Raw genomic sequence first — 16,172 nt, 5'->3', positions numbered from 1 at the left:
GTAGAACTGTTTTTTTGGGAAGTGCTAAGGTTCAACAGGATGAAGATTTGAAGAATTGGCCATGGCCTTTTCAGGTTTGAAGTGGTGACAAGAGTACAAAGAAACAACATTGTTGTGTGATGTTGTTCTAATATGATATGAGTTTTTTCTGTGTTACAGAATTTCTTTGTTTAGGTCTATATTTTTTCTCCTGTTGCATGTCATTCCTTTTGTATTTTAACTACTATGTCTCCTATATTGTAATTGGTTTGTTGCTAATGAGAATCAGAATGAGAATTTCTCTGTAGTATATCATAATATATCATGTCATGATCAATTAGCCTTGAATCTAGTCGCGTAAATTTAAGACACCATATATAAGATGAGAAGGGGTAAGAAAACTTATCTCTTAACACATTTTTTAATGTTGATTTGATGCTCGAGTGTCTCTTGAGTGCTTATAGGATAGGATCTTCCTCTCCTTCTTTCTCAAGCCTCAATGGATTGACATACAATGACATCAAGCCTCTCATCATAGACATGCCATAAAAGTTACTCTTGGCGAGTCATTCAAGTCATTGTCCATATGCCTTAAGACATATATTTAAGGGAAATGTTAACTAGTGCATCGGGTACTAATTAAGGAAACAAATATAATAGTATTGCATTGGAACTTTTATAATCAATTCTCGAAAACGTAAAAAGTGTTGTCTTCAACTTAAAACTTGTGACTTCCTTAACCGATGTCCATGACCCTATATTTAATTATAGAGAAAGCATATAGAGGACCTACCCTTTCATGTAGGGTTACATCGGTTCGACTAAATATTTTATGAATAGTCATAAGATTTCAAACCATACTCTTTCACCAAGAGTTGAATGATTCTACTCATCATGGATTCATTCAACTATTGGATACCCTATTCAAGCACACTTACTATATGATGTCCAATATTCATTGGTCACAAGATGCATATTCACTTAGAAATAAAATTTCTAACAGCCCACACTAGCTTCAGATGATGATTCCTTGTGGTGAATCCAGAATCATCATAGTGAATCGGAATTTAGTATGATCACTTTAGTAAATATTGTTTTGTTTTTTGACAATAGTAAATATTGTTTTGTTAGTGAGGTCATTATTGAATAAATAAAAAGCATTAAATTAGCTGAATTGTTTTAGTCTAATCAAATATATTTGTGTGGATGTTAATATTCAATAGTTTAACAAAAACTAGTTTAACATATATGTCATTAGTCCATTAAATATAAAAAAAAATTATTTATAATTTTACTTATATATAATTTGCTGAAACTATAGCCCGTTCTTGGCACGGGTCTACATACTAGTTCCCCTTGAAAAGGGTATATTGCGCCACATCAATTGCAATGAGTACAACTACACAAGACCTCACTATTAATAGCAAAAATGGAAATTTATTACCATAGATAGATAATATTATGAAATCTAAGGTGTTAGTTACAAAGTAATAATAATACAAGGAAAATCCTCATCTTGGGCCAAAGGACTATGTTGTGTGCACACTTTTGGTGATGATATTTAACACAGATATAACCAACCAAATTCATCCCTGTATATGTAACCTTGGTGACATCTTTTGACAAGATATTTGGCAAGATATGACCCATAAAGCCGACTAAATCAATATAACCATATTCAAGTGATCTATTCTGATTGAAGTCTGTAATCAAGCATCTCCTTGATATTTAACCTGACTGAAGGCCCCATTGCTGAGCATATGTGCGCACTTTTCCAGTACACACCTTTCGCACCAGATGGTTTGTTTGCCTCTACTGATTTCTGCAAATTAGAACAATGGGTTAATACTTTATCAATGAGTGAATTGCAGATAGAAAATTCAATTTGGGGTAAAACATACTATTGCAGAGAGCAAGTTTGTAAGAAGATCCTCTTCTGAAAAATCGGCTTTTCCAAAAGGCAAGTGAACGATTCCTGTTTTATCTGCCCTGTATTCAACTTTTCCCTGTTTGAATTCTGCTATAGCCTGTAAAAAGAATTATGCAATCATGGTTAGTTTATGTACATTTTGATAAAAAGAAAAGGTCCTCTCTATGTGTATGTGTGTGTGCGCGCACAGTTAAAGTGAACTAAGAAAGAAAAGAAACAATTAAAGTAGTTGATTGTGCACCTGAGGAATATTAGCTGTTACAGTGCCAGCTTTTGGATTTGGCATGAGTCCTCTTGGCCCCAGAATCTTCCCAAGGCTAGCAACCTGAAACAATCATCGATGGCAACCAACTGAGTTTCCATCCAAATAATAAATGCTAAAAACAACATGATGGGCCCATAACTCATTGGTCCCTGTATCGTCACGCTCTGATGTTAAATAGTTTAGAATGATCAACTTGCATTACAGAGAATCCCCCAAAAGAAGGAAAAATAATAACCTAAGGAAACTGTATTGACAATATTAAATAGAGAGAATGATAATAATTATGACTATAATCAACGGAACTCTTCAATACTAACAGAAAACTTTGCCGCATGCTAGTAACAACTGATTGACATTTATGTTTATTAATTGATAAGCTCTTTGAAAAATCAACCATGAATCTGAGCATAGCATCAAGTATCGTGGCAATCTAGTTGCAGATTTCAGCTATAAAGGCCATGCAAGCGAAGACTAAGCATGCATTAATGACACATCCAAAGAACCTGATTTGAATGAACATAGAACTCTAGACTAATTGAAATTAAATTTATCAACTTGGAAAATTTATCCTCAACACACATTAGGAGAACATGATTTGCAAATGGTTCAACCAGTTACTAACTTTCGAATCTTTTAATGATACTACATCATTTTCTCAAATTATTAAATGAATAAAAAATTCAACAAGAGAAAATAAAAACTCAAATTAGAAGAAGATATTGAGCAACACCTTAGGCATCATATCTGGAGAAGCAATTAATTTATCAAATTCCATGTATCCTCCTTTTATCTCTTCTATCAGATCCTCTCCACCTACCAAATCTGCTCCTGCAAGTTTTGCTTCATCGAACTTTTCACCTGCAAAATGAACTATAAATTAGAATAACCAAAGAGATGCACAATAAATAGTTTGTGAATTATTAAGCAGTGATTCAATTGGCTCGCCCAGTTGTACAAAGTAAAATGGTAGGATACTAATTTGCTTTTCGCTTATCTTATTCCTATCGGAAAACTGTTAAGAACCAGCCAATATTCCAATTAACAAGTTATTGGGGTGAACACTCATTCCACCCATTAACTTATCTATGATGTCTAGGTGTTATCCCGTCCACTTTATATTGTTTAACTTTAAGTCCATCAACCATCGTCCATGTTTTGATGAGGAATATCAATACCCAATTTAATATTCAATCTAATCAGCATAAAATACTTGAAATTTCATAACTCATCTCTTCCCAAGCTCAAACTAGACTTTCAATAAAAAGTAAGATTAGCAATTCAAAGAATATTTTTAATTAGAAATAAAAAATGAAAATAAAATTATCCGCCAAAGAGAAGGATCAAAGGAACAGGGAAATGATAAAATAAAAAAATACAGCAAGGCTGTCCAGTTACTTGGCATTTAAGGACTGAAAATTCCCTTGAAAATGCTATGTTTCATAGAAAATCCATAAATAACATGCCAATTCCACAATAGACTTGGGGATAAAAGATAACAAAATAAACCTCACCCTCCATAATAGTTTGCCTCCTCATTCTAACTATTTTTTTTTAAACAAACTGTTAGAACCTACTCAAAATTCAAGGTGCGTGAATCTCATCATTACATACTAAACAGATTCAACAATAGTTTAATAACTTCACTAGCTAAAAAATTGCATTACAAGTAGACAATACATATAATTAAAAAAGGGATATTGCTCCTCAAAAGTGAGCAACTAACTTTAGAATGTAATGTGGGTAATATCAACCATTAGTTAGTAAATTAAAGGTAGATATTGTAGGTACATCATAACAAATCAAGAGTTTGGAGGATCCTTGCCCTTCAAAAAGAGTTTGGAACCAGCCTAGTAATTACAATCATGTTAAAAATATATGGACATGAACATTTTCGATTTCAATTTTCGTAGGCTAGTTTTCTGCAGATATAAACCTTTTATCAGCACAAATATTAAGAAACTCGGTTGTTATGCACAAATGGATATCAGAGAGATTAATAGTTAATACACAACCATAGGCAACTCAATGAACCCATAGTTATCCACACACGAAGCAGTTCAATTCCGTGACCCATCACTCTACCAAAAGTAGATGTACTTGGTTCATGGAGCTTAAGTTTTGTAAGCGTTACTGAGTACTAGTCACTTAAAATTCTGATACGATTATATATGCATGCAGTGGCAAAGAAACGTCCTCTATGTCAATGCCAGGACAACGCAATGTCTACCACTTCAGGAGAAAAGACCTATCATCTTATGTCCATGTCCATCCATAATTGAGTTTACATAATTGATAGATTTCCTTTCATACACATCCCTTTACAAGAAAATGTTTTTTCAGCATGCTCAGAACACTTTTAATTAACTAGAAGTGTAAATGAGAATCGAAAGCATAATCACCTTGAGTAAGAACGGCTATTTTTATGGGTTTTCCAGTTCCCTTCGGCAGACTTACCTATTAAGAGAAGATGGATGAAAGACTCGGAATTAGCACAAGTATTGTATAGTTTTCAATGTGCATGTATATACTAGAATCAAGCGAAGAGCAGGAGACTCACTGTAGCTCTTAACTGTTGATCATTATATTTAGGGTCAATGTTGAGGCGGAAATGGGCTTCTACTGTTTCTACAAACTGGGTTTTAGCTGTTTCTTTTACCAAAGAAATTGCTGTCTTCAAGTCGTACTCTTTCTTAAACTCCCTCAATTTTTGAATTTCCAAGAATCTCTTAGATCTCACCTGGTGAAACATGGTGATAACAACAATTATTCATAAAATAAATGGGAAAAACATTTTCCAAACATGAAAAATTCAATAATCCAAACAATCAACTTGATCTTAGAAAGAAACAAATGGCTATCTTATAACATTTACACCATCACTATCCAAGTAGGCAATCAAATATGCTGGAATATAAAGACCAACCAAGCGAAATTATTGCATATAATGGTAGGACAAACAGCACAGTAACTACTGTTTATACATCTCTCACCCTCACTCATGCTAAATTTCAGAAGATATTGGAAGGTAAATGAAGTTAATTAGAACAATTTATTTCCACCAAAGAGAAAGTCTGGCTATAAATATGACTCAAATAAAAGTAAATGAGTATGCAACCATGTATATTTTATGAAATTATTTATATCCTCTGAAGCTCCTATAACATAAATACGTGAACCAGTGAATTTTTTTTTCCTTCATCACCACTTTTTAGGAGTTCTCCCCTACATGAGATGTTAATCGTTAAGCAAAGTTTATTTTAAAATATCATTCTATTTCAGTTTTTCAACAGATGGAGCAGCTTGTGCTTACCAAATGAGCAGTGAGCACAAAACACGAAATTAAGATATACAGTTATGCATTCATCCATTTGTAGTCGTTAGCTACTGAAGAGGATGTCCAACAATTTCTCACTATATCTTATATCATTCTATTATTTCTTAAATTTCTCACTCTATCTTATATCATTCTATTATTTCACAATCCTGTACGTGAAAATTCTCAGGTAAAACTACAGTTATTTCATGTTTACGTCAAAAACAAAATAGACAATTGCCAAAATGTAGCATCAACTAATAGTCTAATACCCACAACACAGCTACAAGGTTAGGTATAAGTGGTTAATGTCCTCCATCTAAAGATACCGAATCAGTTGGTACCCACACCAGTAATAGAACAATTTGTGGCCGGAGTTCCCTCACCTCTTGGCTGAACACACCCTAGATAATTTGTGTGAAAACCACAGTCACGTGATTTTCAATTCTCTTCGGTATGTGGTACGGGTATACGGTTGCTGCCTACCAAGGATTGGTTACATTGGGGGTATAATCGGTAATTTGAGTTCATTATAAAATGCTGCTACTACTTTTTTTTCTTCTTATTTTATCAAATCAATAGTTATAAATTGCCTGCCGTAAAATATTTACATCGATTGGTGATTGCACATCTTTATAGTCTTTCAAATAATATCATAACAACAAGCATACAATTTCTTCAACTATCCTTCAGAACAATTTTTCCAAGTCTCCCGCGTGAACGATGAACCCCTTCATCTTCCTAAATTCACTGGTTCTAAGAAAATTTCCAATCATTCCACTTCCGATCGCAATTGGAAAAGAGATTCAACACATCTTCCTTTGACTCTTCTACTGTCATAAACACTCACTGTCTTTTGTCTTACTTTAAACTGGATCCAAATTCAGTGACTTTAAGGCCGGTAATTCAAGGTGACTTCAGTGTAATTTTGTGTGTTTTATGAGAGAAAGTTAATAGATAAGTCAATGAATCCGGATCTTTTTAAACCATATAAGATAACTCAGTTCTACCTTTTTAACAAATTATCTAGAAAATTGGCGAAAACCAATTCACAAATTGATATTCAAATACCAATTTATCGTTCGTAATTGTGGTACAATCTCTATAGCACCCACACTTTTGATTGACGACGTGACTGACATCCGACACATACCACTGTTTGACAGTGTACTTACGTTAGTACATTCAATGATACTCCCTCCGTTCCATAATACATGACACAGTTGACCTCATTACGCATGCCAATGCATAATTTTGAGCTTAAATATCTTGAATAATATATTATAAAAAATTATGAAAAATTTGATATTTTTAAAATAGTCATCGAGACAAATCTGACGACATCTTATATGATATTATTTATCTTTGTATATTAGTAGAAAAATATGGTCAAAGTAAATTAGGTCAAAATTGCACATTTTCAAATGAGTCATCTATTGCGGGACGGAGGGAGTATCATTTTTATTTTGTTCAAATTCTATGTCGACGTGTCAATATCGTGTCATATGTTCGCGACTATGCTTCATATGGTCATACCCACCAACACAATTAATTCCCTTAATAATAAATACTAATAATACACTAATAATCCATGAAACCAGAACCCCAATTGTAGTTATTAAAATTCAACAAAAACTCATCAAGAAAAACAAGAAAACAATAGAATTTGAAGAAGATTACCCTATCACTCTTGAGAAGTAATGCAGCTTTCCCTTTCTTAGGCTTAGTAGTAACAACAGTCACAGTTTCAGCAACACCATCATCAACACCATCCTTCTCATCTTCATCAACAGTTTCAGCAACATCAGCAGTGACAGCGGAAGCAAGTAAAATCGAAGACCTAGACTGGTAGGTTAGGTTAACCGACTTAGTAGGCTTCAAAACAAGGGGAGAGAGGAAGAAGGTTCTGGGAAAAGAACGGAGAGAAGAAGGAGAAAGGTCTTGGGGGGTGAGAATAGAAGAAGAGGGGTGTGTTAGCATAAGAGAAGATGATGAAGTTGTTGTTGTACATGAAGCCATGTTTGGGAAGAGAGTGTGGTGGTGAAAGCAGGACATTAGAGGTGGTTATCTATTCGTTTGCCGATGGTGATATGAAAATGAATTGTGTTATGATGAGATAAGAATGTGATGTGCCCAATCATCTTAGAAATGCCGCGTGGATTTTTTTTTTTTTTTGTCATATACTCATTTTTCAAAAAAAAATTTGAAAGAATTTTTCAATTTTTTATTGTATTATTATTCGTCTAGAAGTCCTACCTCAACTGGCAAATGCCGAAATTGCATTGTCGAACATTGTGACCTGGATTGGAACCTATGACCTCACAATTATGTGTGAGTTTAAATTTCAGTGGTTTACCACTTCATCTAAGACAAAAAAAATTGTATTATTATTTCAATTTCCACTTATAAATTGAGTTTTAATTCCAAAGTTTAGATGTAGCGGTAAAAACATAAAGAAAAATGTTATTATCCTTCAAGAAAAATTATGCTATTAGAAATTTAGGGCGAGTAAATGATGCTCATTGTTCTAGTTTAAGATAGGGAAGACTATTGTACCAAAAAAAAAAAAAAAGATAGGGAAGACTATCGATATTAAATAATACTTATAAAAATATTTACATTTATCTCATTTTGAAGTGAGTTGTATTTCTTGTATCAAAAAAAAGTGAGTTGTATTTCTTTCTTTTTTTCTTTCTTTTTTTTTTCTTGGAACTATATCCTGAATTTTTAATGTCTTCCTAAACACTTCTTGTGCTGGTGGACATCGTTTGTGGTAATATATTTTGTAACACTCTAGTTGTTATTTATTTATTTGTTGGTTGATTTTAAGTATTTTATTTTATTTTATTTGATTTATGTGATTTGTGGTGTGGTGTATTCATTTATATGATAATTGTTATTATTTATTAAAATAGGAAGAATAAGAATTATTTGGAGTTAAGTGGGTTTTAATTAGAATTAAGTGAATTAAGAGGAGTTAAGGGAAATTAGAAGAGGGAGTTACACTTTTGGAAGGAGAATAGAAAAGTCAGTAATAGAAGTCAGACAAAACATTTTTTTCTTTCACGTTGAAACTTTGGCTTTTGGAGAGAAAGAGGAGAAAACTTAGAAGAGGCTAGCAGAAGAGGGAGAACCCATTTTTGCTGTAGAATCTTCAATTAAGGTAAGGGTGAGATGATCTTTCTCTAATAATATTGTATGATTTCTGAAATTTAATTGAAAATGGTGATGTTCTTGATTTAGGGTTAGAAAGTTATGTTAGGTTGCTATAATGAAATGAATTATGTTGAGAATGCATGTTTTCTATGTTGTTTTAACTGATGTTACCCATAGAACCTATAAACATTGTTGCAAATCATTTGGGGGTTTGGGTGATCAAAAATTGGGTTTTTGGAGTGAAAACTGGTCTTTCCCGTAAGCTGTGACGACCAAAATCAGGCCCCGAACTGCCGAAATCGGGCCCCGAATGGTCAAATTCGGCAACCGATTTTCTGTCAGCAAAAACTGGAAAACACTCACTTTTTCACCCGTTTCTGTTTTGAATTAGCTTTCGGTGTAAACATGAAAGTTGGAGATAATTAAGTTAGTTTTATAATGGCCTTGGTTTGGCGTGGAAAAGATTTGTAGATTTTGAGTTATGATAAAAATAGTCCATGTGGGTCTTCAGAAAACTTTAAGAAAACTTAGCATAACTAATCCCAAGTTAGTCCAAAAACTTATGGTTGATTTCCCAACTTCAAACTTAAGTATTAGGGATTTAGTTGAGGTTTTTTATGAGTATTTGGCTTATGTTCTATCGATCAAACTTGATTGGTTTTGGAGGATGTTTTGGACTATGAGATGAATGTAATTGATTTATATATATGCTATGTTGTTGATTTTCGTTGTTTGGTGTTGTTGAGTTGTTGTTGACTAAGTTGCGGAGTGTGTCATAAATGATTAGGCATAATTGATGTTGTCGTAGTGGTTGTTAAGTTGTATGTTGTTATACACAAAGTGAGTCTATTTGCATACTCATGACCTGTTGAGGGCTTATGCCCTGGAATGTTTATCATTCACCTGTTGAGGGCTTATGCCCTGGGATGCTTTAACCATCCAAATTGTTGAGGGCTCATGCCCTGGAATGCTTGTCATTCAACGCGCGTAAAATGGTACCATATGCATATTGTATTAGTTGTTGTAGTCGTTGCATTGTCGAAGTTGTCGGTGTCGGTTGAGTTGCTGGTGTCATTGTGGATAATGAAATGTTGTTGTTTGTTTCAGACATGTTGATGTTGATGTTTTCATTACATTGATGAATTATATATATTATTATTTGATCGTGATTCTCACCCGTTCTGCTTGAAAATGTTGCACTTCATATGGGTAACTTGCAGGTACTGATGATTAGTAGGATTGTCTGGCCCAAGTGTCGTAGGCTCTGATACGTAACGGGATGGGATACGCTTTTGTTTTTATTTCATTCGTTTTGAATCAATTTTATAAAAGATTATGTTGTTTTCGTTGTTGATGACAATAATATTTCGTTGAGGCCTTTGTGCCAAGAACTTGTTGAAGTACTTGTTGAAGTTGAATTATGTTTAAAAAGAATTTTTCCGCTGCAATTATAAAAGAGATTTTCATGTATAAATGGAATACTTTCTATCTTATGAATTTATGAAAAGCAGTGTGACACTTCGTTTTGTGGATTACTGTGATTTATTATATTAATATTACGTTGTTGGGAGAACGGGGTGTTACAATTGGTATCAGAGCAAGTCGGTCCTTCCGGCCAATTAGTAGAGTCGTGTCGAGCCTAGTAGTGTTGTATGACAATTTTGTATTGTCCTTGTTGTACTGATTGTTATTGTTGTGTAGAATTTCTGAAATGGCTGGAAGGAATGATGTCGCTCTAGCTGCTGCTTTGCAAGCAATGGCCCAAGTGGTGGGACAACAACAAAATAATGTTGGGGCTGGTGCGAATGACGGAGTAAGATTGTTGGAAACATTCTTGAGGAACCATCCACCAACCTTTAAAGGAAGGTATGACCCCGATAAAGGAGATTGAGAGAATTTTTCGAGTCATGCAATGCAGTGAGGCTCAGAAGGTACGCTTCGGTACCCATATGTTGGCTGAGGAGGCAGATGACTGGTGGGTAGGTGAGCTTCCTATCCTAAAGCAAGATGGTGCTGAGGTAACGTGGGCTGTGTTCAGGAGAGAATTCCTGAGTAGGTATTTTCCGGAGGATGTCAGAGGTAAGAAGGAGATTGAGTTCCTTGAATTGAAGCAGGGAGATATGTCGGTGACTGAATATGCTGCAAAATTTGTGGAGCTTGCTAAGTTCTATCCACATTACACCGCTGATAATGCTGAGTTTTCCAAATGCATTAAGTTTGAGAATGGTCTGCGTGCTGATATTAAGCGAGCCATTGGTAATCAAAAGATAAGGATGAAAGTGAGAAAAACACAAGAAGGTGGGTTGAATTGTGTTTTGGAAAATTCTTCGTTTCTCCTAAAAACGGAACACACTGGTCAGAAACTAAGTGATACAGCTTCTGAAGTGGTAATCAGAATCTAAATGCAGCGGAATAAAACAAAGAGAGAGAAGAAGAACGACACAAAGCAATTATACTGGTTCCTTCCACAATCCGGAAGTAGTCCAGTCCCCCTTGCACTTCCAAGGAGATTTCACTAAGAGTAATATCTGATTACAATTGCTCAAGCACACCTGCAAGAGACTTCCTTTGCTCAAGCACACTTTGCAAGAGTCTTCCTTTGCTCAAGAACACACTCAAGAGACTTCCCTGCTCAAGCACAACTGCAAGAGACTTCTAACTAAACAAAATTACACAGAAAATTGTTTAAGGTTGAACACTTGATATAAAATCAGAGGTGCTCACAATACAAATCAGATACAGACTCAATAACTTAAGAATTTCTAAGATGAAACTTTGAGACACAGAAATTCTAAGTGAATGCAGAACAATTTCACCAGAGGTTTGGCACTTGTAAAAATGTTGTGAGTCTTTCGTTCAGCATTACCAATTCTCTAGGTCTTCACTCCTTTATATAGAGGTGTGAAAGAGACATTGTGAAATTGCCAGCACATTAAAGAGTCGTTTGTTGAAGCTTGATCTTTCACCAATAATCTTTTGCCTGATTTGGTTGTTGTCCTATGAAGAACAAATTTGAAATCCATTCCTTATCCAAAGGAACATCTTTACAGGCGAAGCCGTATTCTGGAGTTGTTTTCTTGTCTTGTAGTGTGGACACAAAACAGAGTAGTGGAGAAGGTGATTGTACAGTTCGTACAGTAGTACAATGTCAACGCTTTAGTCCAAATTGCAAGCACATGCTTTCAAACTCCTTTGAAATGACCGTTGCAACGTTCCACTAATCTTCTGCAGTGTTTTCGAATCCAATAGACAGCTTTTGCAGTGTTGATTCTTCAATCATTGAATCTTTGCAAATCCAGTTGATCTTCAGCTTCTGGTGAAATGACTTCTGATGAGGCAGCTTCTGATAACGCAGCTTCTGATGAGGCAGCTTCTGATGAGGCAGCTTCTGGACCTCTTGTCTTCAGGAGCACTATTCTTCAGGAGCACTATTCTTCAGGAGCACTTTATTAACTTCAGGAGCGGCTTTACTTCAGGAGCGCTTATTCTCTTCAGGAGCAAGTTGCCTTCAGGAGCGTCTAAGCTTCAATTTTGTCGAACCTTTTTGCTCTTTATTTGCTCATTCAGAACCAATACATGATGTAACTTTTTAATTATGGTCCTGTACACTTGAACAAATATTAGCTAGTCCAATTTACAATTTTTAATACCTTGTTATCGTCAAAACTCTTTAAGGTTCATTGTTAAACACATTTTGTTCCAACAATCTCCCCCTTTTTGATGATGACAAACAATAGTATTTAAAATTGATCAATTGTTGTTAATCTAATTAATGAGTTGACTTTTGGGGTTCTGAGGTTTGTAAGCTCAGAGTCTGAGGTTTGTAAGCTCTAACTCCCTGTAGACCAAGATTTTCGGGTGTCAAGCCATTGATTGGACTTGAACCTTCAATCTACCGGACTTGCTCGATTTTATTCTTGGGAAGGGAAAAAGAGATTGAAAAACCCTTTTTGGATCCGGGGGTCGGTTACGATTCGGGAAGGTGTTAGGCACCCGCGTCGTTCACGGTACTCCGTGAGAACCTCTTTCTAACTTTATTTTTTATTTGAAAATTTGTTGTTAAGAGTTGAAGTGAAAGAATGGAGGGAGAAGAAGTAAGAATTTTGGTTATTTTTATTTGATCGATTTGAGAGGAATAAAGCCTCTGCCTACGTACCCTTAAAAGGGATCAAAACCACCGTAGTTCACTCTTATAAAAATATTTTTGTGGGTTAGGTTGATTTTAATTATTTTTGAAAAAAAGGTTTTCAAGAAGGAGATTGAGGGGCCTCAAGGCACTAGAAATAAAAATAGAAGTGAGGTTGTTTCATTTTATTTAAGAAATTGAGCCTAAGTTTAATTAAAGTTCAATTAGGAATTTGATTAAGAAAATAAAGGGAAAATCACTTGGATTTGGATCCAAGGTTTATTATGAAAATAATTTGACTTTTGCTTATTTAATTTTTGCAATGAAAAAGGTTTTACTAAACTAACGGTAAATAGGCGTAACGATGCGAAAAGTAAAGCAAGCATGGGTAAAATGGTGTAGTGTCGGTGCTTGTGTCGGTGTGTGCAATTACTAAGCTATTACATACCATTCCTAAATGCAAAGCCCACAACAAATTACATCATTCCCCTAATTATACACACTAATAATTATGGGGCTTTGCAATAGGAAACAATGAATAAATACCAAAATTTAAAGCAAGCATGATTAAATGATATATAGAAAAAGTTAAAAAGCATCAAATATTAAACGCAATGCAATGATGAGGCACAAAATAAAGCAAGATGCATATGTGAGAAAATGCATAAGACATTAAAAGAATGCATGACATAAAGTTTTAAAGCCAAGAACACAAGAAGATAAAATATGGGAATCAAGGTTTTAAAATAGATGAGACAATATTAAAAAATGCATGAAAGAAATTTACCATATGAAATTATGAAATATAGTGAAAATATTAGCATTAACAGCAAAAAACAGCAAATAAAACGATAAAATAAACACGTATATTTTTTAGGAGTTTTTTGGCGAAAATTTGAATGAAACAGGGTGTAAGTAACATGACAGGGGGGGTTTCAGTAGTAAAAAAGTAGAGAAAAATAAAGCTGGGCCTTCACTTTGATCCATTGGCAGGGGATTTGATCCTGGCCTTTGGATATTTTGATCATAAGGCTAAAAAGAGGTGTACACACAGCACTACCAAAATATAGGCATTATGGAATTAAATAGAGAGCTTCAGTAACCGTTAGATCTATAAGATGATAGATCTAACGGTCCTTAAACAGTAACACACACAATAACAATTAATGCCTACAATAACAAGCAGAACAGAAGCCATTGGATCATCAAAGAAAGCAGATCGGATGGTTGAAAGGGGAAGGGAGGGAACCGAAGTAAACCGGTTCAATTCAAGTGAACCGAACCGGTTTACCTATGTTATAAAACCAGTTTTCGGTTCAAAACCCTCACAAACCTCTTTCTCCCTCTCTCTACATAATTTTTTAGTGAGAGAAGCTCTCAAATGAGTCTTCTTCTCCGATCATACACTCCGCCGCCGGCGCGGTGGCCGGCCACCCTAAGGTGGCGGCGCCGCCGCCGGCGATTTTTTTTTGCTCCGATTTCAATTTTTTTTACATTTTTAAATATCCTTTTTCTTCCTCTTTTCAAATCCGAACTTAGATTTTCAAAACGGAGTGTTGATCGGAGTAGATCTAAGTTTGTAGATCCCAAAAAAAGAAAATTCTAAGATGAACAAAAACAACAAAACGACGCGGCAGCAGAAGAAGGAGGTGCTTACCTTGCTTAGAATCGGAGAAAAAGAGACTTAGAAACGGAAAACTTCAGAGGATAATCTTCTAATCTACTCTTCTAAACCGGATCTGCTTTTTGTGTCCTCCTGCGAAAATCACGTCGGATTTGAGGCTAGGATTGATGCTTAGCTTCGAATCCAGTCTTGGATTTGGATATGTGTTGTGGTATTGAGGTCCGAAAATGATGTATATATGGCTGTATTGATGTGCTTGCGTGATTGGTGAAGAATTTTGAGTGTTTTAAGTTGCTGGAATTTGGTTCATGTTCAAGTGTTCTTCATATTGTTCTTCATGTTCATATGATTTTTGATTTTTTTGAGTATTTGATTTGAAAATGGGAAGAGAGAGAGAATAAAAAGTGTTTGTGTAATTAAAGCTGTGGCCGATCAATCATTGGGGAATAAATTCTGACACTGTAGACTATATATAGTAGAAAATTAGGGTTAACACTGACTCTGAGAAAAAAGACTAAAATGCCCCTATGTCTCTGATGCAAGAAAATGGACAGCACAACACTAAAGGATTGGTGCCCAAGTTTCACATTGACCAATGACAGACTGACACTTAGTCAAGACTAAAGGACTCAAGGACTAAAAATGAAATAAGAATAAAAAAAAGAAAATAAAAAAAAGATGGTGAGTTTAAAACTCACGTGACTTAGCTAGATATAAAATATAATTATAAAAAAAATAATAATATTAATAAAACAATAATAATAAAACTAAAGATTTTCCTAAATGAGGTATTTTAAAATACCTCTCTGCCGAAATTTCGACCGAAACGTCTAAAAAAAACGCGGTGTTTTAAAGTACGAACAAAAACTTTTGAAGCAATTTAAAGACGGACAAAGAGGAAAATTTGAATTAAAAGCTTCTTACAGGAAATAAAAATAGGACGCTAAACACTTAAAAAGAGCGCGTAAAATATTTTAAAAAAAACTGACGCGCAAAAGAAATAATTACACGAAAGTTGGACAAAAAGAAATTCACTTTGAACTGTAAAATAAAGCCTCAAAAATTTTAAAAGACGACTAAATGACTTTAAATAATTAAAGCGAAAAGAGTTTGAGACGTTTTAAAAATGACTGGGAAAAGAAATGACTGGTCCAAAATTGGGGTATGACAGATGCCCCTATTTAAGTTTCTTCGTCACGAAGATTTGAAAGAAGACCTTTTAAATCGATGGGTCGAAGAGACTTAAATACTTAAGTACACCACTTTTGGACCAGACAAGATGCTAAGAGTGCAATGCTTATGTGTGTTATGGTATGCATGTGTACAATGTTATTATGAATGCAACTACGACAAACATATACTGACTGGGGGAACAAACTGATAAATAACACTGGGGAGATAAAGCCTGTCTAATACTGACTGCCATGGTAAAGGCAAAAATGCGGAGGATAAAGCTTGTCTTTTATCAACTGCCGTGATAAAGACGAAAGTACCGAAGATAAAGCTTGGAACGGGCAATAAAGTTTAAGATGGAAAATAAAGCTTGAGACGGGAAGTAAAGCTTGTCTATTACCAACAGCCCGTAGTAAAGACGGAGATACAGAAGATAAAGCTTGTCTATTACCAACTGACGCGGTAAAGACGAAAATACAGATGATAAAGCTTGTCGAAATATAACGCTTGAACAGACGGTAAAGCTTGGAAGATAAAGCTCAGACAGCAAATAAAGCTTAAGACAGGATGTAAAGCTTGAGACGGTAAATAAAGCTTAAGACGAAA

General features: G+C 34.8%; 1 protein-coding gene and 1 pseudogene across 1 annotated transcript; one reads left to right on the top strand and one right to left on the bottom strand.

The window, feature by feature from the left end:
• Positions 1-1,396: 1,396 nt before the first annotated feature.
• On the bottom strand, positions 1,397-7,579 carry EMB3126 (Ribosomal protein L1p/L10e family). Its single transcript, XM_085701199.1, has 7 exons — positions 7,168-7,579; positions 4,732-4,911; positions 4,574-4,628; positions 2,905-3,032; positions 2,151-2,234; positions 1,881-2,006; positions 1,397-1,801 (listed from the first exon to the last, which is right to left on the bottom strand). Exons 1-7 carry the CDS (start codon positions 7,540-7,542, stop codon positions 1,667-1,669), a joined length of 1,083 nt encoding a protein of 360 aa, XP_085557325.1. The 5' UTR covers positions 7,543-7,579; the 3' UTR covers positions 1,397-1,666.
• Positions 7,580-10,354: 2,775 nt separating this feature from the next.
• LOC146929128 (uncharacterized) overlaps positions 10,355-16,172 on the top strand; it is a 29,494-nt pseudogene continuing 23,676 nt past the window's right edge.

Source organism: Medicago sativa, chromosome 4 (genome assembly GCF_051527215.1).
Source record: "Medicago sativa cultivar Bolivia chromosome 4, Bolivia_mono, whole genome shotgun sequence".
Taxonomy (NCBI): domain Eukaryota; kingdom Viridiplantae; phylum Streptophyta; class Magnoliopsida; order Fabales; family Fabaceae; genus Medicago; species Medicago sativa.
This window is presented reverse-complemented; position numbering and strand designations above follow the sequence as displayed.

What these genes read in the sequence shown, in the direction of transcription:
- EMB3126 (XM_085701199.1), bottom strand. Translation starts at nt 7,542, where the DNA reads ATGTCCTGCTTTCACCACCACACTCTCTTCCCAAACATGGCTTCATGT. An exon ending in TAACAGCTAATATTCCTCAG is followed by an intron (nt 2,007 to 2,150) that starts GTGCACAATCAA and finishes TTCTTTTTACAG; the next exon opens with GCTATAGCAGAATTCAAACA. An exon ending in CAAACTTGCTCTCTGCAATA is followed by an intron (nt 1,802 to 1,880) that starts GTATGTTTTACC and finishes TCTAATTTGCAG; the next exon opens with AAATCAGTAGAGGCAAACAA.